Genomic DNA, 23,795 nt, shown 5'->3' with positions numbered 1-23,795 from the left:
CACACCTGTCTCTGTGACAGACTCTGGGAAAACACTTGTCAGGGGAGCGTCGTGTATCTTTAGCAGAAACTACAGAAAAATTGCACAATCACAGTGGTTCTGGAATGGCACACAGGGTGTAATGCATTGCAATTAAAATCTCATTTAGCAATACCCAAACATACCCAACATTCTCACATATCAAAGCATAACTGAAAGAAAAAACAAAGACAATCTCCAGTCACCGGTCTACAGTAAATGAGTATAGAGTGAGTATAGAGTGAGTATAGAGTGAGTATAGAGTGACTATAGAGTGACTATAGAGTGAGTATAGAGTGAGAGTGAGTATAGAGTGACTATAGAGTGAGTATAGAGTGAGTATAGAGTGACTATAGAGTGAGTATAGAGTGAGTATAGAGTGAATATAGAGTGACTATAGAGTGAGTATAGAGTGACTATAGAGTGAGTATAGAGTGAGTATAGAGTGACTATAGAGTGAGTATAGAGTGAGTATAGAGTGACTATAGAGTGAGTATAGAGTGACTATAGAGTGAGTATAGAGTGACTATAGAGTGACTATAGAGTGAGTATAGAGTGAATATAGAGTGACTATAGAGTGACTATAGAGTGAGTATAGAGTGAGTATAGAGTGAGTATAGAGAGTGACTATAGAGTGAGTATAGAGTGAGTATAGAGTGAATATAGAGTGACTATAGAGTGACTATAGAGTGAGTATAGAGTGACTATAGAGTGAGTATAGAGTGAGTATAGAGTGAGTATAGAGAGTGACTATAGAGTGAGTATAGAGTGAGTATAGAGTGCGTAGAGTGCGTATAGAGTGAGTATAGAGTGAGTATAGAGAGTGACTATAGAGTGAGTATAGAGTGAGTATAGAGTGCGTATAGAGTGCGTATAGAGTGAGTATAGAGTGAGTATAGAGTGCGAATAGAGTGACTATAGAGTGAATATAGAGTGACTATAGAGTGACTATAGAGTGACTATAGAGTGAGTATAGAGTGAGTATAGAGTGCATATAGAGTGCGTATAGAGTGACTATAGAGTGAGTATAGAGTGAGTATAGAGTGTGTATAGAGTGCGTATAGAGTGAGTATAGAGTGAGTATAGAGTGCGTATAGAGTGACTATAGAGTGAATATAGAGTGACTATAGAGTGACTATAGAGTGACTATAGAGTGAGTATAGAGTGCATATAGAGTGCGTATAGAGTGCATCAGTGCCGAACACTTTCCCACTGGGGTTTCTCCATCCATTTCTCCCACAGGGATTTAGAAGAGTCTTTGGTGAAGCGTTTTAAGCAGGGCTTGACATTAACACCCGTCAACACACCAAATGTGTGTGTGTGTGTGTGTGTGTGTGTGTTTCAGCAGTGGCGTGTACATTCACTCCTACTAGACACTTTGGCGGGTTGAATTTTATATACGTTTTTCAATTGTAGTCTTTTAAAAAGGCATCTGACATAATAAACTAAGTGCAATGTAGTGTTGTCAAAAATATAGATTTTTTGATACATATCAATACTGAAATATCTGAAACGCTCCAATATTTTCCGCAGAATAGATACACGATACCAGCAGCTCTCTCTCTCTCTCTCTCTCTCTCGCTCACTCACTCACTCACTCAATCTCTCTCTCTTCTCTCTCTCTCTCGCTCTCGCTCTCACTCACTCACTCACTCACTCTCTCATCTCTCTCTATCTCTCTCTCATCTCTCTCTCTCTCTCTCTCTCTCTCTCTCTCTCATCTCTCTCTCTATCTCTCTCTCTCTCTCATCTCTCTCTCTCTCTCTCTTTAAGTGAATGTGAACAGCTGAGAAAGAAAACCCATGAGTAACTGTATACTGGATCCGTGCGTCAGGTCTTAAAGTGACAGCAGCCTAATAATCCTGCTGACAAAGCATGTGATAATATTAAACATAGATATATGGCAGTTTTCCCCCATGGTATCGATGTCAGAATTGTGGCCAGTGGAAATGCTGAGTGGCGAGTAACTGTGGAAAACCACAGTATCTGATGAGCAAACAGGCCTGTGTTAAAGCCCTGCTGCCAATATACTGCGAAACATCTCAGTCAAACACGTGAATGATTTACACTGAAGCTATTCATACGCCTGAACATCAGCCGTCCCTCGAGACACACACATCTATTATAGCTAAGCGTAGCTAACAATGCAGTGCAGTTTGACATGCATCCTTCATCACGGTCATTACCAGCACATCAATGCTCAGAAACACTGCAGAGAGCGTCCTGGACTGACTGATTCCTGCGGTGAGCCAGAATAACACTGAAGCAGTGTCCTGAAACCAGTATGATGCTGGATCCTCTACGGGATGGCCAACTTTCCTTTCACTGCTTTCTGCTCAAGACTAAAGGAATGGCCGTTTTTGTTACTGACGCCTTACTTCAAGTTTACTCAAAGGGTACATATGATGAAAATCTGACTTGTCCTGTGTTTCAGTGCTATAATCGGGTCTCCAGTGCTTCTACCAACCCAGAAAACATGAACAGTGAAACCCAGTAACTTTGTTTTGTTGAGCCTTTCTCTGCAAACACGTCATAAAATAAGCTGATCAGATTTCACTCCCCTTCTGACGTAGAAAGAGGATCTTATTATAATATTACCGTCATTTGCTTTCACAAGCGACAACAGTGACCAGTTCTAGCGCAATGGCTAAAGTTCGAGTAAAGCATGAAACTGTTCTGTCGTTGAGCACAGACGAGCACTGAACACTATTGACCAAAACATGTCACCGCTGTCTTAAAGACCAACTTGTGTAAAAGTTAAACATGACGATGAGATGATCAATGTAACTCAACAACTACATCCATGTCTCCACTAAGCATTCAGAAACGTCCAGGTGTGTCTAAAAGTGAAACTCTGAGTCTCTGTAAAGCTGCTCTCGCTATTGGTTATTCTGAGACTCTGGATGAGTGAGATTGGTGTGTTTTGTTATTGCTGGAGTTCTGAAGCTCGTGTAAAGGCTCCGCCCTCTTCTGAACGGAGGCGGAGCAACAGCTCATTTGCATTTAAAGGGACACACACAAAAACAGCGTGTTTTTGCTCACACCCAAAAAGGGGCAAATTTGACAAGCTATAATAAATGATCTGGGGGATTTTGAGCTGAAATTTCACAGACACATTCTGGAGACACCAGAGATTTATATTTTATCTTGTGGAAAGCGGCATCAAATGTCACCTTTGAGTCTTACAACCTTTAATGCCTCCATACCGGCAGGAAAGCCGGCCGTGTGAATCACTGGCTCTAGTGGTGACGTCTGTGAATAAAGGGATGAAGGAAAACAATGGCTATCAGACGGCGTGCAGGACAGGAAGTGATGCACACGCAAACAGGAAGTGGACAGGGGCTGTTTTCTGCCATCCCGCTGCGCTCTTTGTGTTGTTCACTATACAAAAACAAGACTTTTCCCTAAGTAAAGCAGCACTGGGGGTTTGAGGTGTTGTGGTGTTCAGCCGAAGAGCTGCTGCTATTTCCAGTTTGTGAAACTTCCCTGCTGAGAAACTAGGCCCGTCCCACAGCGAATCACACCAGATACGGGTCAGAACTCGCAGCTTCTGCCCGCGCTGATCTACACTAAACATCCGAAAGTTTGGGGTCAGTGAGATCTGTTAATGTGGCTGCATTTACTTGATCATAAATACAGGAAAAACAGTCAAATATTATTTCTATCTAAAACAGCTGTTTTCTATGTGAATATTTAATAAAGTGTAATTTATTCCTGTGATCAAAGCTGAATGTTCAGCATCATTACTCCAGTCTTCAGTGTCACATGATCCTTCAGAAATCAGTCTAATATGAGGATTTGATGCTCAAGAAACAGTTATGATTATTATCAGTGTTGAAAACAGTTGTGCCGCTTCACATTTCTCAGGATTCTATGAAAGTTCAGTATTTATTTGAAATAGAAATCCTTTGTAACGTCACTTTTGATCAAGTTAGTGCATCCCTGATAAATCAAAATATTAGTTTCTTTTAGAAAAATGATGAAATCTTAGTGTGTATTCCCACAATTCACATTCAGATCCTGTGAATCATTCTGATATTATGTTAAATAATACTCAAACAACAACACTCAGCAGAACGTACACGCCCCTGAATTAATAGGGGAGAACCGGGGCGAAAGTAACGCGGGACGAAAGTAACAAAGCGATTTTCTCAGAGCCCTGACTATATTAGCATTTCAACCTATGACAGCACGTTTAGTACGCAACCCTTGACGGAGCTGCCAAATATCACGTGATTTCGTCATCGTTTCCCGCGGTTAGGTCCGGTAAGCAGTATTCGAGTTCGATAAGTAAATTACTGAAGCGGTACTTTTTTTCTAATTACAAGTTGTGTTTTTCGTTTCATGTCACACAGTAATGATCAGTCTACAGGTTATTAAGTGCTGTAACACATCCTGAAGTTTGCCTTGTCATAGTTTTTCAGTATAAAAATAAATTGGGTTTAAATGTCAGGAGTTCCTGTCGGGACGAAAGTAACACTTGTTACTTTTGTCCCGCTATAGTGAAAAAAAGTGTTTCTTTTGTCGCGCTGCTAATGTGGTGACTTTCTCTGTGTTGCAGCATTTATTAAAACATGTTTATGTCATATTATACTAACAGAATATGGCAAGAGTGAGGGTCAGTAAGACAGTTTATGAGAAGGCGTTCACATTTAAATCAGCTGATTTGTGTGTCACCTTTTTTTTTCACTCAATCTGTTTCCATTTACCCTAGTCACATTTAGGTTTTAGCCATACCTTAGCTTTTCCACCTCCACCTATGCATTTGCAGGGTTTCCATCCTGATGTTTTTATGCAGATTTTAAATGTATGCATAAAAATAGCTTGATGGAAACATGACTATTGTTACATTATGTTGAGAATTTATATTATGGTAATTTAATTTAATTTTCATATTGTTCATGTTGAAAACACATTTTATAAAATAGACTGACATTGCCAATAAAAAAAATATTCTAAACAATTCAAGTTTGTACTGTTGGGTTATTTGAAACATTGATGAAACTGAAATTTAAAATGAAAATGTAAATTAACTATTTTTTTGCAAATATAAAGGCAAAAATATGTTTGCAGTTACATGTTAACAAGGTAATATACTCAGGTATATTTAGGCTAATAAAAAACCCCAAAAAACAAGAGTAACACAAAAAATCTAGCTTGTATATTGTTGTGTTACTTTTGACCCACCTGTGTGTTACTTTCGTCCCAACTGACGGGGTCGAAAGTAACATGAGCAGTCTTAAGTTCAAAGTGAAATTATACTGAAGTCCTTTTACATTTTTACAAAATACCACCTGGTATTGATAGACCACACTTTTGGGTGACTGACCACAGCAAAAATATATCTCTGTCTAAAACATCATCTTTTCAAATTATGTTTTTATGAAAAATGGTACTTTCGCCCCTGCTCTCCCCTATACATAAACAATTTCCATAAAATTTTTTAAAAGACAGAGTAACAGTGTGTGGACGAGCAGTGTTCTGACAACATGATCATATAAAACACTCCTGTTACTGTGACTTTCATTAAAATAACACTCATCAAATCTCATTCCCGTCCCCATAGATGAGCCCAGGCCGGGTGTAATGAGCTCAGACTCAGCTCTCCTGAACTCATGCTCCAGTTTAAACACATTATACTCATCTTACTATAGTTTATAACGACATAATGGCTTTAAGTGGTTTTATTTTAAACAAATATAACTAAAAGGATATTCCTTACAAGTCAAGTTCTTGTGGGTTAGAATGGAAAGGTATTAAGATCTTCAGGAAGAGATTGAAGTCTTTCCTATGAGAAGCTGCAGGTCTGTGATCAGAGCCTGTTCAGGGCAGAAGTGCAGCACACACTCGCATGATGACACACATGAAATGCAAAGCATGCTGTTGTTCCAGTCTGACACTTCCATTGCCAGATAAGCTGGATCGCTGGGAACAATCCAGATCTCATTTCATTCAGCATAGTTGTCAATGTCTACAACCCGAGGATCATAATTAAAAAGCCTTGCGTTTGTTAAAATCACAGCATGCTCGTTTAATGTTTCTGCTTGTTTGCCAAAGTATTTGAATTAAGCCAGCATATCCCTGTCTTTAGCAGTCCGCTGCCTTGCATTGCTTTTATTGGGATTGAATGGTCATTGTGATCTGAATACACCTATCATCATGATAACAGCTGGATGCCCTGTTATAGGTGTACAGAAACATGACAGATCAGATATGTCAGAGCACATATGGAAAGCTATGGCACGCATGTCAACTAGCCCGCGTCCGTCACAATGCATGCACATATTCACAGTAAATCTGCTCAAGCCCGAGTTGTCGCATTGATATATATATATTGAGAGGAGACTCACCCTCGGAGAGCTCCAGCTCCAGCTCCGCCAGCTTCTCTCGCACCCCCGCCGGGAGAGGCGTCGCGATCCCCGGGTCCAGCATCATCATCAGTACCCCGGAGGAACCGCGTTCTGCCATAGTGATGATGGTCAATAATCATGAATATGGGTCAGACAGACAGGTCCAGGTGCCGCTGGGTCAGGCTCAGACAGCTCCGGGTCCACAGGACTCGCTGTGCTCGGATCGGCTGAAGGAGAGAGGGCGCGGATCGCATGCAGATGTGAGGAGTATCGGGGCGGGTTGCATGTAAGCTGCACTCAGCCCTTCCACTCGGACCGCAGATCAAATGTTGAGATATCAGATCCACACGCTTCTCTAAGCCGGATTCAGCGCCGGTGGCCGAGCATGACTGAAGATTTCCGTGCGATTCTCCGTAAAACAAAGAGAAAACACTCGCCCAACTCCGATCCTCAGCGAGCCGCCAGCGCCATTGCAGCAGAGCAGCTCCAGTCAGTGCTGTCTCACACACACACACACACACACATACACACACTCACACTCTCTGTCTCTCTCTCTCACACACACACACACACACACACACACACCACCAGTGACATGCACTGGCACAAACTAACAATAAATGTGTAGGCTACTTTAATTATGTGTAGGCTACTTTAATTAAAGAGGAATGACCATTCCTCAATATAAAGTACATTTTACGCATTCGATCAGACAAATATCTTAATATCATGTGTCAAATGTTTATAAACATGCATTGTGACACTTAAGCTAAATGGAAACTTTTAGTAGGCTATATTTGTGATATCACAAATATATAGCCTACTAAAAGTTATCTTAGGCATAGAAATGGCCTTTAAAAAGCGAACATGCTGTATAGTAACTCAAATGTCAGTCACACACCATTACACTGGGTTTCAGTTTGCACTGTTTTTCTGAGGTGAGTTTGTTGTCATGCTTGTTCATTTGATTCATCTTTCAGTTCAGTTGTGTTTCGTTGTTTGCCAGTGTACCTAAGTTCCTTTGTTTCTGGTATCCGGTCTGGTTCAACAATTATTTTTTTTTTTTTTTTTTTTACAGTATATGTGCAGTCTGTGGTTAAGTTGTGTTGGATTGCTGTTCTCTGGATGGATTTATTAAAGACTGCCTGTTTTCCTTCATCTTTGTGTTTGTGTTTACAACACAGCATTGTGACAGTAACAGGGTGAGCAATTTTAGTTAATTTAACCATATTAGCTTCATGCTCAAAGTCATGGTGATGATGCTACAAATATCCACTTCTCAATAATAAGCTACTGGCTGTACTATATCATGGTAACAGGGTTGAATATTAAAGATCATCCTCTACTGACACAGTTTACATCTTAACCATGTAATTATGATAGAGTTTATGATGGTAACAGGGTTGAATATTAAAGATAATCCTCTACAGTTTACACCTTAACTATGTAATTATGATAGAGTTTATGATGGTAACAGGGTTGAATATTAAAGATAATCCTCTACTGACACAGTTTACACCTTCCTTAACTATGTAATTATTATAGAGTTTATGATGGTAACAGGGTTACATATTAAAGATAATCCTCTACAGTTTACACCTTAACTACTGTATGTAATTATGATAGTTGATGATGGTGACAGGATTGAATATTAATGATAATCCTCTACTGACAAAGTTTACATCTTAATTGTAATTATCAGAGTTTATGATGGTAACAGGATTGAATATTAAAGATCATCCCCTACTGACACAGTTTACACCTTAACCATGTAATTATGATAGAGTTTATGATGGTAACAGGGTTACATATTAAAGATCATCCCCTACTGACACAGTTTACATCTTAACTATGTAATTATGATAGTTTATGATGGTGACAGGATTGAATATTAATGATAATCCTCTACTGACACAGTTTACATCTTAACTATGTAATTATGAGAGTTTATGATGGTAACAGGATTGAATATTAAAGATCATCCCCTACTGACACAGTTTACATCTTAACCATTTAATTATAACAGAGTTTATGATGGTAACAGGGTTGAATATTAAACATCATCCCCTACTGACACAGTTTACATCTTAACCATTTAATTATAACAGAATGTATGATGGTAACAGGGTTGAATATTAAAGATCATCCCCTACTGACACAGTTTACATCTTAACTATGTAATTATGATAGAGTTTATGATGGTGACAGGATTGAATATTAATGATCATCCTTTACTGACAGTTTACATCTTAACTATGTAATTATGAGAGTTTATGATGGTGACAGGATTGAATATTAAAGATCATCCCCTACTGACACAGTTTACACCTTAACTATCTAATTATGATAGAGTTTATGATGGTAACAGGATTGAATATTAAAGATCATCCCCTACTGACACAGTTTACATCTTAACCATGTAATTATGATAGAGTTTATGATGGTAACAGGATTGAATATTAAGATCATCCCCTACTGACACAGTTTACATCTTAACCATGTAATAACAGAATTTATGATGGTAACAGGGTTGAATATTAAAGATCATCCCCTACTGACACAGTTTACATCTTAACTATGTAATTATAACAGAGTTTATGATGGTAACAGGGTTGAATATTAAAGATAATCCTCTACAGTTTACACCTTAACTATGTAATTATGATAGAGTTTATGATGGTAACAGAGGGTTGAATATTAAAGATCATCCCCTACTGACACAGTTTACACCTTAACCATGTAATTATGATAGAGTTTATGATGGTAACAGGGTTACATATTAAAGATCATCCCCTACTGACACAGTTTACATCTTAACTATGTAATTATGATAGAGTTTATGATGGTAACAGGGTTGAATATTAAAGATCATCCCCTACTGACACAGTTTACACCTTAACCATGTAATTATGATAGAGTTTATAATGGTAACAGCCCAGGGTTACATATTAAAGATCATCCCCTACTGACACAGTTTACATCTTAACTATGTAATTATGATAGTTTATGATGGTGACAGGATTGAATATTAATGATAATCCCCTACTGACACAGTTTACATCTTAACCATTTAATTATAACAGAATTTATGATGGTAACAGGGTTGAATATTAAAGATCATCCCCTACTGACACAGTTTACATCTTAACTATGTAATTATGATAGAGTTTATGATGGTGACAGGATTGAATATTAATGATCATCCTTTACTGACTGTTTACATCTTAACTATGTAATTATGAGAGTTTATGATGGTAACAGGGTTACATATTAAAGATCATCCTCTACTGACACAGTTTACATCTTAACTATGTAATTATGAGAGTTTATGATGGTGACAGGATTGAATATTAAAGATCATCCCCTACTGACACAGTTTACACCTTAACTATCTAATTATGATAGAGTTTATGATGGTGACAGGATTGAATATTAATGATCATCCTCTACTGACAGTTTACATCTTAACTATGTAATTATGAGAGTTAATGATGGTAACAGTATTGAATATTAAAGATCATCCCGTACTGACACAGTTTACACCTTAACCATGTAATTATGATAGAGTTTATGATGGTAACAGGATTGAATATTAAAGATCATCCCCTACTGACACAGTTTACATCTTAACCATGTAATTATGATAGAGTTTATGATGGTAACAGGATTGAATATTAAGATCATCCCCTACTGACACAGTTTACATCTTAACCATGTAATTATAACAGAATTTATGATGGTAACAGGGTTGAATATTAAAGATCATCCCCTACTGACACAGTTTACATCTTAACTATGTAATTATAACAGAGTTTATGATGGTAACAGGGTTGAATATTAAAGATCTTCCCCTACTGACACAGTTTACATCTTAACCATGTAATTATAACAGAGTTTATGATGGTAACAGGGTTGAATATTAAAGATCATCCCCTACTGACACAGTTTACATCTTAACAATGTAATTATGATAGAGTTTATGATGGTGACAGGATTGAATATTAATGATCATCCTCTACTGACAGTTTACATCTTAACAATGTAATTATGATAGTTTATGATGGTGACAGGATTGAATATTAAAGATCATCCCCTACTGACACAGTTTACACCTTAACCATGTAATTATGACAGTTTATAATGGTAACAGGGTTAAATATTAAAGATAATCCTCTACTGACACAGTTTACATCTTAACCATGTAATTATGGTAGAGTTTATGATGGTGACAGGGTTGAATATTAAAGATAATCCTCTACAGTTTACACCTTAACTATGTAATTATGAGAGTTTATGATGGTAACAGGATTGAATATTAAAGATCATCCTCTACTGACACAGTTTACATCTTAATATAATTATGACAGAGTTTATGATGGTAACAGGGTTGAATATTAAAGATCATCCCTTACTGACACAGTTTACATCTTAATGTAATTATGACAGAGTTTTTGATGGTAACAGGGTTGAATATTAAAGATCATCCTCTACTGATACAGTTTACATCTTAATGTAATTATGACAGAGTTTATGATGGTAACAGGGTTGAATATTAAAGATCATCCCCTACTGACACAGTTTACATCTTAATGTAATTATGACAGAGTTTATGATGGTAACAGGATTGAATATTAAAGATCATCCTCTACTGACACAGTTTACATCTTAATGTAATTATGACAGAGTTTATGATGGTAACAGGGTTGAATATTAAAGATCATCCTCTACTGATACAGTTTACACCTTAACCATGTAATTATGACAGAGTTTATGATGGTGACAGGATTGAATATTAAAGATCATCCCCTACTGACACAGTTTACACCTTAACCATGTAATTATGACAGGGTTTATTATGGTAACAGGGTTGAATATTAAAGCTCATCCTCTACTGACACAGTTTACATCTTAACAATGTAATTATGAGAGAGTTTATGATGGTAACAGGGTTAAATATTAAAGATCATCCTCTACTGACACAGTTTACATCTTAACAATGTAATTATGACAGAGTTTATGATGGTAACAGGGTTAAATATTAAAGATCATCCTCTACTGACACAGTTTACATCTTAACTATGTAATTATGAGAGAGTTTATGATGGTAACAGGGTTAAATATTAAAGATCATCCTCTACTGACACAGTTTACATCTTAACAATGTAATTATGACAGAGTTTATGATGGTAACAGGGTTAAATATTAAAGATCATCCTCTACTGACACAGTTTACATCTTAACAATGTAATTATGACAGAGTTTATGATGGTAACAGGGTTAAATATTAAAGATCATCCTTTACTGACACAGTTTACATCTTAACCATGTAATTATGACAGAGTTTATGATGGTAATAGGGTTGAATATTAAAGATCACCCTCTACTGACACAGTTTACATCTTAACAATGTAATTATGACAGAGTTTATGATGGTAACAGGGTTGAATATTAAAGATCATCCCCTACTGATACAGTTTACATCTTAACCACAAACGTACTGGATTTGTGTTGTTGATAACGCAGTAAAAGTTGGTATATTTCCTTTCTGACAATAAATAACACTACTAAAATATTGCCATCTTATATAATAGCAATATATAAGAATGTAAACATTCACATCTAAAAAGTAATAAAATCGCAGGTCTCCCTTTATGGTCATAAATGGTGAAATTTTGATCATGAGTAATACAGTTTTCTGATCAGTGTTTAAATAGTTCATTACTGTTTGGAGGTTTACCAATTCAGACAAATAATTGATAATTTTAACAATTTAAAACATCTCAACTGATTGGTCTTAATAACACTAAGAAAATGTTAAAAAAAAGTTAACAAGTGTTAACAACTGGACGACACTGCCCACATGTGGACAATATAGGAAACTACAGTGTATTACAGTACTATTCACTGAAACACTGCAAATCTTAATTTATAAAATTCATATCAACATCATTATGATGATAATCATTATTCAAACATCAGATGTTCAGGCATTATCATCGACCTTCACTTAAACGTAAGGGTTCATGACAGATACAGATTCTTCCTGAGAGTGTGTCTCAGATTTATCACGTATGATGATTCAGCAGATTTGCGGTTGTGTTCATAAACGGCACGATTCACCGCCATGTGCATGTCCACCAAATGAGTCCTCCTGAAATCAGACAAAAACAACAATTACTAGCCGAATACTTACATTACATTAAAGCTTAAAGGGATACTTCACTTTAAAATGAAAATGCTGTCATCATTTACTCACCCTCAAGTTGTTTCAAACCTGTATGAATTTCTTTCTTCTGCTGAAAACATAGGAAGATATTTTGAAGAATGTCAGTAACCAAACAGTTAACTGGAACCATTGACTTCCATAGTACTTTTTTTTTCCTACTATGGAAGTCAATGGTTCCAGTTAACTGTTTGGTTACTGACATTCTTCACAATATCTATCTTTCTGTGCAGCAGAAGAAAGAAATTCATACAGGTTTGAAACAACTTGAGGGTGAGTAAATGATGACAGAATTTTCATTTTAAAGTGAAGTATCCCTTTAAAAGACTGTCTTACACCCACAGAAGTGAGTTTTAAAAACAAAAACCTGACAAATGTCTTGAAATAAAATATGTGAACAATGTTTGAGGTAACCAGAATAATTAACTCCAGGCCGTTGAATTATTAGAAAAGCAATGCTTTGCATCGTGACCGCATTACCGGAAATATAAGCACACAGCATGACAATAAACAGACGGAAAATGAAAACATTTACATGTAAAAACTAATAGTAATAAATATAAAAACTAAAATGAAAATATTGTATTGAAAGAACAATATATTAAACTTCCTTCATGTCCGAATGAACTCTCAGAATGTAAGAGTAATAAGTAAGGGATAATGTATAGCGAGGCGGTTGTTATAGAGAATAACAACCCCGACAGGCTGAACGGGACCCCGACGCGAAGCGGAGGACTCTTGATCAGCCTGAAGGGGTTGTATTCGCTATAACAACCGCCTCGCTATACATTATCCCGCTTATTACATGGCTACCTACAAAATAAATCAATAATTTGACACAAAATATTGATTTAAAAAGGAGTTTATTGATTTAAAAACGATTGTATTGCTTCCGCTAAAGAAAATAGTCTGTTCCGCGTCCATAGCAACGCTCTGTTTTTCATGGCAACGGTGTGTTATACTTCGCAGCGTCTGTTATCAAGAAATAACACACCACATTCTACATTAGAATTCAACCAAGCCATGTAATAATACGGAATAATAGTGAATATTGACATGCAGAAACATGTGATCTACAATGTCTGCTGTAGAGTGTAATAGTGAACTCTCTCCCCACGAGACGAGACACGATAGTTTAACACTACTTCTTTAATGAAATCTTCAATGATGAAATATATGACTGCAAAAATATTCTAACTGAAAGTCATAAAATGCAAAACAATGCCGGTGCTTTTGAAATGTTTTATCTAATCTAGGGCTGTCACTAATGATTATTGTGGAAATCGAGTAATCTGTCAATTATTTTGACGATTAATGAAGTAATCTGATATTTTTTGTGGTAATAAAAATAGACCTAAGTGAACAATAGCCTTTAAAATGACTTAAAATACATACAATGAGGCAATAATAATTGGACCAGATCAAGGACGTAATTCTTGCCTGATGTGTTATCGTTCCCATTACTGGAGTTAAACTGGAGTCTGTGGTCTGATTATTATGATTGTTTAATTATAAAATTATGAAGAATAAGTGAAGTTGTCACAGTGACGAAGGCAAAGAGCTGAAACGTTTCTTAATCTCCTGTTTGTAACATATAAAGTATTTTTAGAGTGCAGATCTTTTTTTTTTTGCTTTATTTAATCAAATAAAGTATGAAAAGCAATTAATCATATGGTTTAATTGAACAATAATGTAATCCTATTCAAATTATGTACATTATGTATTATAACACATGCAGGTTTGAAATGAACTTTTTCACTCACCAGCCAATTTGGCTAATACATTTTAAAGAAATGAATCAGATTAACTATGTCACTGCGCATATATATATATATATATATGAGCGTGAGAACAGGGTCAACTGCCCGATTCTCACGCTGAAGAGAAGTTTAGCCACAAACCCCTTCACCTCAACAGGAAACATCACCACGTTTTAAAGGGGTGGCTGATTATGATTTCACTTTTCTATCTTTAGTTAGTGTGTAATGTTGCTGTTTGAGCATAAACAACATCTGCAAAGTTACAACGCTTAAAGGCACACTAGAGTCGCTGTGTACTACTTGTATTTAACGTTACTGTGGTAAACACACTCACGCAGAGCCGTCTCTGCCCTCACGGCCTGATCCCCTCCCCCGTTTACCCTATATTCCTCACGCGGTCAGTTCTTGTTTTCTTCTCCTTGACTCTTCTGACCGCGCTTTCTTCGTTTTCTTCGTCGACTCTGCCATGATTCACGTCTGAAATGCGTGCTAGTGTCTTCCATAGAGGCGGCTTCATATGTTGTTGATGTATGTGACGTCGTGCTTCTCGCGTGATTTGTCGGGGCGCCACCTCTCAAACCCACACACAAGCTCTTGAAGCTCCGCCCTCTGTGCTGGGAGCAGCAGCTCATTTGCATTTAAAGGGACACACACGAAACGACGCATCTTTACTGACCCTCAAAAAGGGACAAATGTATCTAAAACTTCACATACACACTCTGGGGACAACAGAGACTTATTTTACATCTTGTAAAGAGGGGCATCACCTCTTCTGTCCTTATTAATTATGTAATCCTATTCAATTTATGCACATTATGTATTATAACACATGCCTGCAGAGGGCGCCAACGGCCTGGTGATTGTTGTTGTTACACTTTACAGCAGATGCTTTTTTACTGCGTACTCCACAGGAAGTATCGGCACGTTTTAATACAGCGAGATCTCATCACAGCCCCGTAAATAAGAGCGCCTCACCTCTTCTGCGCTCCGGTCAGGGAGGCTCTGAGGGCCTGCAGGTACACGGACCGGTGGTTGGGCGTCTCCAGCTGGTGTCCATCAGTCCAGCAGTGGCTCCAGAAGACATCGGCGTCCACCGGGACCGTCCGGGACCGGCACGAGGACACCGGCCCGTCGGTCTCCAGCTCGTCGTCCCCCTGCCCCACACACACCCCACACTCCTCACACACCTCGTAGCTCTGGATGAAGAAGAGCTTGGGCTTGCCGGCCAGGCCGGGGCAGGAGTGTGAGCTGAAGAGTGTCCTGAGGGAGTCCAGGCTCAGTCCCGGAGCGAGCGGGTCGGTGGCCAGCAGGAGTGAGGAGCGGCTCCGGCTGATGATGCAGCAGACGAACGCACCCGCCCTGTGGAGCTCCTGCTGACGGGACACTTCCCTCAGCGTGGACACGACCTCTCGCACACTCAGCAGCCTGTGCACCGTCACACTGAAGCGCAGCGCCGTGAACGTCTGCTCCAGCTCATCTGTGAGGGACACAGGAGTCATTAGGATTCCTTGAGAGTGGCAGTGATGGTTCTGTTGAGAACCTTTAATAACATTCATTCCACAAAAGGTTCTATAAAGGTGCGTTGTGTGATATTTAGGAGGATCTGTTACAGAAATGCAATATCATATACATAACTGTGTGTTCAGTGGTGTATAAAGAGCTTACTTAATGAACCGTTGTGTTTTTATTAGCTTAGAATGAGCATTTCTCTCTACACACACACACCGCGGGTCCGCTTACATCGACATGTTTCTACAGGAGCCCTGAGCGGACAAACCCGTTTCGTCACTATGTTGTTCTTTGTGCAAAGAAGCTAAAGCTAAAGTCAGCGGATAAAACACTGACACAGTGACATTCAGTGACGTCTAGTTATTTTAGACGATACAGTTTTAAAATATCACTGTGAAAACTCTTATTTTTAAGTGTGTAAAGGCCCGTTCACACCAAGAATGATAACTACAAATATAATCATAAGGATAACCACATTAGCGTCCACACGTGCGTACGATAAACGCTCTGTTAATTATAAGCATGTTGCAGTTTTAGCGTCTACTCGAGCTCTTTGAAGTCTGGTGGATTCTGATTGGCTGTCGTTGATTTTAATTGTTTATCAGCTGGAAAAAAATCGTGCTTCCATGATCGATGTCGTTTCTCTGAGCGTTATTGCTATAGCTGTGGTGTTTATATTTAGAAAGATTTTCAGAACTATATCTTTATCGTTATAGTTTTGAATTGCTTGAAATATGATCAAAATCACTTTAAAAAAGGAAAATCTGTCATATTTTCATATCGACATAAAATCATGAGAACATTATGATTGTGTGTTTGGGACATGGACTTTAGTGGTGAGACTTTTGTTTTTGTAATCAGGATCTCAAAAATTCTATAAAAATTTGGATCTAGATGAATCGGCCAACATATCGGTTATCGGCTTTCAAATATAAAGAATTATTGGTTATCGATCGCAGCCAAAATGTTCATATCGGTGCATCCCTAAGAATATTACCAGAGTGATTAAAAACACTGACTGATTAATCACAGAATTTCCTGTACTTTTCAAAAGATTGGGGTCAATAGAAATAAGAGATGAATATTTGTATTCAGCAAGGATGCATTAAAATGATCAAAAGTGACAGTAAAGACATTCATAATGTTACAGAAGATTCATAACTCAAAACAATGCTGTTGTTTTGAACTTTTGATTCATTCAAGAATCCTGAAAAATTAAATGCGTCCCAGTTTCCACACACATATGAAGCAGCACGACTGTTTTCAACACTGATAATAATCATAAATGTTTCTTGAGCATCAAATTATCATATTAGAGTGATTTCTGAAAGTGATTCTCTCTCACCTCCTTCAGTGCCGACACAGTCTATGATTAAACACACTCCTCTGGGGTCCGTCATACTGTACACTTCCTCCTGTTAGACATCAGAACACACTCATCACACACATGACGACAATCCCTCATTCTCACACACACGCACTTATATTAGGAGTCTGCCACCATAAAGTCTTACTGGGAAATAATGTCTATGTGAGTACTGCTATGTTGGAAATATTTAAAGTGACTGTAATTAACAAAATATTATCCTACATGCAAAACTGTACTTCAGTCTACAAGCTGATAACCCTAATAAACTGAACATGTATTTAAGCAATAAGCCCCTTGAAGTCTAGCCTGGGAAAACCCAGACAAACTTCCGGCAAATGTAGATTTGCTCTGCAAGTAGTCTGGCAAAGAGCTCACTCAAGCCCATTTATAATCTGTCCAAATCGCGGCACCAATCAGAAACGTTGAGGCGGGCTTTACATGATGACGATCGCTCTGATTGGTTTTAGGTCTATCCAATTGCGCCCAGAGGGATTTGAGCGACGCCCCTTTGGAAATGAGTTATTAATGAAGCTTTGCCAGACCATAACTCAGTTACTACTGAGAATGGTCTGGTTTTAACCTACAGGCTACTTAAAAAAAAAAAAAAAAACGTTATAACACATTTATTCCTCCGCCTAGCAACACATGCAGCAACACAGAAACACAAACGGCAGTTGCGCAGTAACACTAATGTAACGCGGTCACAGGTGTGTGTGTGTCTGTTGAGTCATTTACAACGGCTTCGAACGCGGCTCAACCAATCAGAATCAAGGACTGGAACTATCCGTTTTATAATCTTCTGTATACAACACTAGAACTCTGTATGAAGTATTTTGAAGTTGTTTTGCATATGGTCAAGTTATAGAATTAATTGTTTATTAAATTGTTTTCTTAAATATATACATGCGTGTGTGTATTTAAAATAATTACACACAGTACACACACACACACAAATATATTATGTAAACACAAATTTTTAAAATCATGCTATACACATCATAAAAGCAGGAAAAACAGTGACCTGGCAGCCGGAGCTAGAGATCGGCAGTTCCTTCTTCACTGCGGTCTGCTTATCTAGAAGAAAACATTACAAAAGACACGTGTTATGCTACGTCACACACTCTTAAAAATAAAGGATCTTTATTGGCATCATCCATGAAGAACTCTAACATTCACGGAATCGATGATTCTTTTCTCTCAATGATTCTTTTTTCCTCAATGATTCTTTTTTCTCAATGATTCTTTTTTCCTCAATGATTCTTTTCTCTCAATGATTCTTTTTTCCTCAATGATTCTTTTTTCTCAATGATTCTTTTTTCCTCAATGATTCTTTTCTCTCAATGATTCTTTTTTCCTCAATGATTCTTTTTTCTCAATGATTCTTTTTTCCTTAATGATTCTTTTCTCTCAATGATTCTTTTTTCCTCAGTGATTCTTTTTTCTCAATGATTCTTTTTTCTCTCAATGATTCTTTTTTCCTCAATGATTCTTTTCTCTCAATAATTCTTTTTTCCTCAATGATTCTTTTTTCTCTCAATGATTCTTTTTTCTCTCAATGATTCTTTTTTCTTTCAATGATTCTTTTTTCTCTCAATGATTCTTTTTTCCTCAATGATTCTTTTTTCTCTCAATGATTCTTTTTTCCTCAATGATTCTTTTTTCCTCAATGATTCTTTTTTCCTCAATGATTCTTTTTTTATAGTGTAGATCAGTGGTTCTCAATTCCAGTCCTCGGGACCCCTTGCTCTGCACATTTTGTAGGTCTCTCTTATCTGACACACTCAGTTCAGTTCATGGAGTCTCTCCTAATGAGCTGATGATCTGGTTCAGGTGTGTTAAATAAGGGAGACATACAAAATGTGCAGAGCAGTGGGTCCCGAGGACTGGAATTGAGAACCACTGGTGTAGATAATATAAACTGCTTTAGATAAAGGGTGGAGACTGGAGACTTAACATAGTTTGTGTGACTTTTTTTAACTTCACAGTTCATGGTTTTTGTGACGTCACTATAACAGGAAAATGCGAAGCCCTGAGACAGAATGAGGTTTTGTCTGAATTTTTGACTGGTGTTTCCTTGAACTCACCACAGAATTTGCGAGTCTGCATCACATTACAGGAAACTGATGAGAAACCAAACGAGGTGTGTGGCTGTGAATGACAGGAACAGAGAGAGTGACTAAAACTGAAGCGTGAAGCAGTGTGTGTGTTCTGCAAGACGAAGCGAGCGAAGTGAACCTCACCGATGATGGCGGTCTGAAGTGTTGAGGACGCCCTGGAAGACACGCTTCTGGATTGGTCACTACAGCTGAAAGAGCGGTTCTCAGTTATTATAGAAAGGAAACCTAATCTAATCAGTTACATTTCCCCTAAAATCCCCATTCATACTAGTGACAACTACTGACGTAAAGAAAGAGGAAATGAATCACAGGACATTCCTACTACATTACTGTGAAAGTGGAAGTGAAACTGTCTCATGTGAGTGAAATCCTAAAGCCTGAAGCCCTGAATGATACAACAGGCCGACTACTTACTCTATTATATGATTAAAGTGCCCCTATTATGCTATTTTATAAGTTCCTAATTTTTTACAAGCTTTACATGCATCCCAGTTCAAGAAAGAGTTTAATTTGAATTAAAATCTTCTCATGATATCCACTGCAGCATCAGCTCTTTTCTCTCAGTGTCTGAAACGCTTTGATAAAGGATTCAGTCTCTCTAAACCCCGCCTCCCTGAGAGCTGCTCTGCTCTGATTGGTCGGAAACCAAACAGAATCTCAGCTCTCGATACACAGCGAACAATATAACGATGGCGTCGGTTTTACAATCTCATCACAGTGGACTTGCTTTGGCAGCAGAAAACAGCGTCTTCTCCACATGAACGACATTTCACAAAAGCTCTATTACACACTACATGAAAAGTAATATCCGAAAAACGCATAATAGTGGCACTTTAAATCTGAAAAACCATCAATAACGGCGAGCCACTGGTCAGCCTACCTGTGTGCTGGAAGCGGCTGATCTTCTTGGCCAGATCCGTCCTGTGAATGGACCTCAGGCAGCTTTCAATAAAGTCCATCTTCTCACTGGAGAGCTGGTCCAGTTTCTCCAACTCCACTACAATGTCTAAAAAACTCTGCAAATAGATGCAAATACATATCAGTTCCACACATGAAAAAAAACTATAGCAAAAAGCTGAAGAAGAACCACGCCAGAAATACAACATACCTGGACGTTTTCCAGTTTTTGCTTTGGTAAAGTGTCTCTGAGTAAGAACGCCAATGACTTCAGGTCCTCTGTGTCCATGTCCTCGCTGACCTCAGCCATCAGCGACCTGAAACAGTATAATGTTTTTATAATGGTATAATGACACTTTTCACAAGATGTAAAATAAGTCTCTGATGCCCCCAGAGTGTGTTTATGAAGTTTAAACTCAATATAGTCTACAAATATTAGCATGTTAAAGTTGTCACTTTTTGAGGGTGAGCAAAAACGCACCGTTTTTGTGTGTGTCCCTTTAAATGCAAATGAGCTGCTGCTCCCGGCACAGAGGGCGGAGCTTCAAGAGATTGTGTGTGTGTGTGTGTGTGTGTGTGTGTGTGTGTGTGTGTGTGTGTGTGTGTGTGTGTGTGTGTGTGTGTGTGTTTAGCAGCTTAGATTACCTCACACAGACATGCACTGAAAATTTCAAAAACGTTTAGCCTTTTATGTTCAAACCGAAGTCGGACAAAGAAGAAGTGACAACATGTAGAAGCAACAGGACGTTTCTGAATGGTTAGTTGATGAGATTATGTAGCTGATGTAGAGTTAACTAGTATCTTCAAGTCTTTGATTAGCATATTCTGTCTTGATAATCTATAAATCGTGTTCCTGGGGGCGGGGTTTATGTAAATTCTAGGGTTGATGATGTCACTAACCCGGGAGGAATGTGGTGTAGTCTCTACCAGCCGTTTGTTGTGATTTCTTTAAGAGCAAATATCTCCCTTTGCTTTGAACTTTGAGCGTCGTAACTTTGCAGATGTTGTTTATGCTCAAACAGCAACATTACACACTAACTAAAGTTAGAAAAGTGACATCATGATCAACCACCCCTTTAAAACACTCTCTTCTGCGCACCATCTTGAATGAGAGCTTCACCTGTATTCTGGCACGGCCTGCCGGTTCCTCAGCATGCCCTCGACCGAGCTCTTGCTGGTGCTCAGCACTTCTCTCAGCAGATCGTAGCGCTTGATCTTCAGAACCAGCTCCATCAGGAACACACAGTCCACCCCGGTTTGGCTCAACAGTGTGTGTAGTGCTCCTCTGGGATCTGCAGAGAAGCGCTCGGGGTCCAGATCTCCACACAGGTACGAGATACGCTTGCACTCGTCTGTGCTCAGCTCTTCTGTGATCTGACTGATGGTGTGGGACAGGCCCGACATTCTGCTGCAAACACACGCTGAGGAGCACAAACACTCACTTTAGGCCTTCCCAGCAAGCAATACTGCGTTTAAAAGACGTCTAATAGCCGTCCAAACAAGGCCCAGACGTCCAGGCTAAAACAAGGCAATTTGGGCAGTCAGAGAAAATGTAATAGACCTTTAAACCATAGCTCAATAATAGACTAGTCATCAACTAGATAACAAAGAAATGAAATGAGTGAAGAAATTAAACCAAACATCTTGACATTCTGCTGCAAACCCACGCTGAGGAGCACCAACACTGACCTCATGACTTTACACCTCTCTCAGTGTGGTTCATTTACTGACATTGAGGGTTTTAGAGTATTTGCATATATATTTTTGCATTTTGCTTATAGTGAGACAGATGGTTCATTCTCGAGGCGACTTTCACAATTAGCTAAACTTTGAAAAGGTAGTTATCCCTTCTGAAAAAAATAAAGCAGATAAAATCAGCCTAAGCTGGTTGGCGTGTTTTAGCTGGTCTCCCAGGCTGGATTTAGAGGGGTTTTGGACACTTTTTTAGTCAAGTCAAGTCACCTTTATTTATATAGCGCTTTTTACAATACAGAGAGTTTCAAGGCAGCTTTACAGTGATAACAGGAAAATAATGCAACAAAGTTAAGTAAATTCAGTGATGGTTTTAGCTGACCAGGCTGGTCTTAGATGGTCAAGCTGGGAGACTAGCTGAAACCAGTTAAGACCAGCCAACCTAGGTTTTATTTTTGTTTTTTGCAGGATAATACCATGATATTAAGTAAGGGATAATGTATAGCGAGGCGGTTGTTATAGCGAATACAACCCCGGCAGGCTGATCAGGAGCCCGACGCGAAGCGCTTATTACATGGCTACCTACCAAAATAAATCAATAATTTGACACAAAATATTGATTTAAAAATGAGTTTACTGATTTAAAAACGATTGTATTGCTTAGAATCCTGCGTCCATAGCAACGCTCTGTTTTTCATGGCAACGGTGTGTTATACTTCGCAGCGTCTGTTATCAAGAAATAACACACCACATTCTGCATTCAACCAAGCCATGTAATAAGAGCATATATTTCATTAATCAACTTTTTTGACTAGGGTAAATATTGGGATATTTCTTTTACATTTATCTTCAAATGGCATCAATCAACATGACTATCATCAAACGATTAGTCTATAATAATAATAATAATAATAATAATAACATGGTAACCATTGTTTCCGCCAAAACAGCACTGTAATCGTATATTAAATATCAATCTCAATTTATTTATATAGCACGTTTAAAAACAACCATAGTTGACCAAACAAGGTCCAAAATCAAAGAGATAATATAACGTTACACAAACAATACAAAATAATCAACATTAGAAAAAGGTCAAGATATCAAAGCTCAACTTGAATTGAAAGCCACTGCATAGTTATGGGTCTTAAGCAAGGACTTGACTGTAACTGAATATCTTCAAGATTTCTATCACAATATGGCTAATTCTTTTTGATGACAGCTGTTTTACTATATCAACAATAACTTTAGTCACACTTTTAGCTAAAAACTAACAGTGCTGAGTGCTGTTGTGGATGTTGTACCCGGTCGCCGTGGTAAAGGTTGTGTGACCGCGCGCATAAAACGCTTCAGAGTTTATGTGGAGATTGAGTCAATAACTTAAAATATTCTGTGATAAAAAGAATCAGACGTAAAGCTTACCTCGACAGAGACAGAGCTGTTCTTTGGACTGAACTCGAGCTTCTGCACATTATTAATAGCGCTGATAAAGAGCTAGAAAGAGGAAATGATGAAATTGTGAATTGGTTCAGTGTGGAAACCATTGTTCCGGAAAGCAGTGGAAACTGAATGAGGAACTTGCGTCATGACAAGCATATGCGGGCTACATTTAGATGAAGATGACATAGCCTATGCCTATTTGATTAAACCTAAGAATAAATACACATCCCACTTGTTGAAATTCACCTTTTAATGTCATAAACTGGGGAAAGTCCCTGAAGCACCTGTCATTACCCGATCATCTGATCTGATATTTCTCTTCACTGGCAGGAACATTCAAAATAATGCTTTTATATCTGAACAAGTTCATAGTTGTAATACATTTATTGATGTGTTTGCATTTGCATTTGGTTCCAAATA

The 23,795-nt window shown here is 38.1% G+C and overlaps 2 protein-coding genes across 7 annotated transcripts in view; both read right to left on the bottom strand.

The window, feature by feature from the left end:
• Positions 1-6,911, bottom strand: part of dip2a (disco-interacting protein 2 homolog A) — a gene marked incomplete at its 3' end in the record, with an annotated part of 170,686 nt that extends 163,775 nt beyond the window's left edge. For 3 of the 4 annotated variants that reach the window (XM_084422196.1, XM_084422197.1, XM_084422198.1), the window contains exon 1: positions 6,369-6,578. In XM_084422196.1, coding sequence (XP_084278322.1) covers positions 6,369-6,486 — 118 coding nt within the window. In that variant the 5' untranslated portion in view covers positions 6,487-6,578. Of the gene's footprint in view, positions 1-6,368 lie in introns of all 4 variants that reach the window. The other variant, XM_084422195.1, reaches the window with a different exon arrangement.
• A 4,287-nt stretch (positions 6,912-11,198) lies between these two features.
• Positions 11,199-23,493, bottom strand: cflarb (CASP8 and FADD-like apoptosis regulator b). Of its 3 annotated transcripts, none has more exons than XM_084420769.1 (10): positions 23,358-23,493; positions 21,364-21,664; positions 20,455-20,560; positions 20,227-20,362; positions 19,470-19,534; positions 19,314-19,377; positions 18,251-18,303; positions 17,206-17,275; positions 15,327-15,828; positions 11,199-12,519 (listed from the first exon to the last, which is right to left on the bottom strand). In XM_084420769.1, exons 2-10 carry the CDS (start codon positions 21,645-21,647, stop codon positions 12,390-12,392), a joined length of 1,410 nt encoding a protein of 469 aa, XP_084276895.1. In that variant the 5' UTR covers positions 21,648-21,664; positions 23,358-23,493; the 3' UTR covers positions 11,199-12,389. The 3 variants fall into 3 exon arrangements, with proteins under 3 accessions (XP_084276895.1, XP_084276897.1, XP_084276896.1); XM_084420771.1 differs by lacking the exon at positions 23,358-23,493 and adding an exon at positions 21,933-21,959; XM_084420770.1 differs by lacking the exon at positions 23,358-23,493 and having other exon boundaries at positions 21,364-21,795.
• Positions 23,494-23,795: the final 302 nt, after the last annotated feature.

This window comes from Rutilus rutilus (genome assembly GCF_951802725.1).
Source record: "Rutilus rutilus genome assembly, chromosome: 10".
Classification (NCBI taxonomy): domain Eukaryota; kingdom Metazoa; phylum Chordata; class Actinopteri; order Cypriniformes; family Leuciscidae; genus Rutilus; species Rutilus rutilus.
The sequence above is the reverse complement of the archived record's forward strand: the minus strand, read 5'-3'. Positions and strand labels throughout refer to the sequence as shown.

Bases quoted from the DNA above. Each gene is read 5' to 3' on its own strand.
- cflarb (XM_084420769.1), bottom strand. From the start codon at position 21,647: ATGTCGGGCCTGTCCCACACCATCAGTCAGATCACAGAAGAGCTGAGC. The intron at 20,561-21,363 runs GTGAAGCTCTCA...ATACTGTTTCAG, and splicing joins CAGGCCGTGCCAGAATACAG to GTCGCTGATGGCTGAGGTCA. The intron at 18,304-19,313 runs GTGAGTTCAAGG...GTTTTCTTCTAG, and splicing joins GCAGACTCGCAAATTCTGTG to ATAAGCAGACCGCAGTGAAG.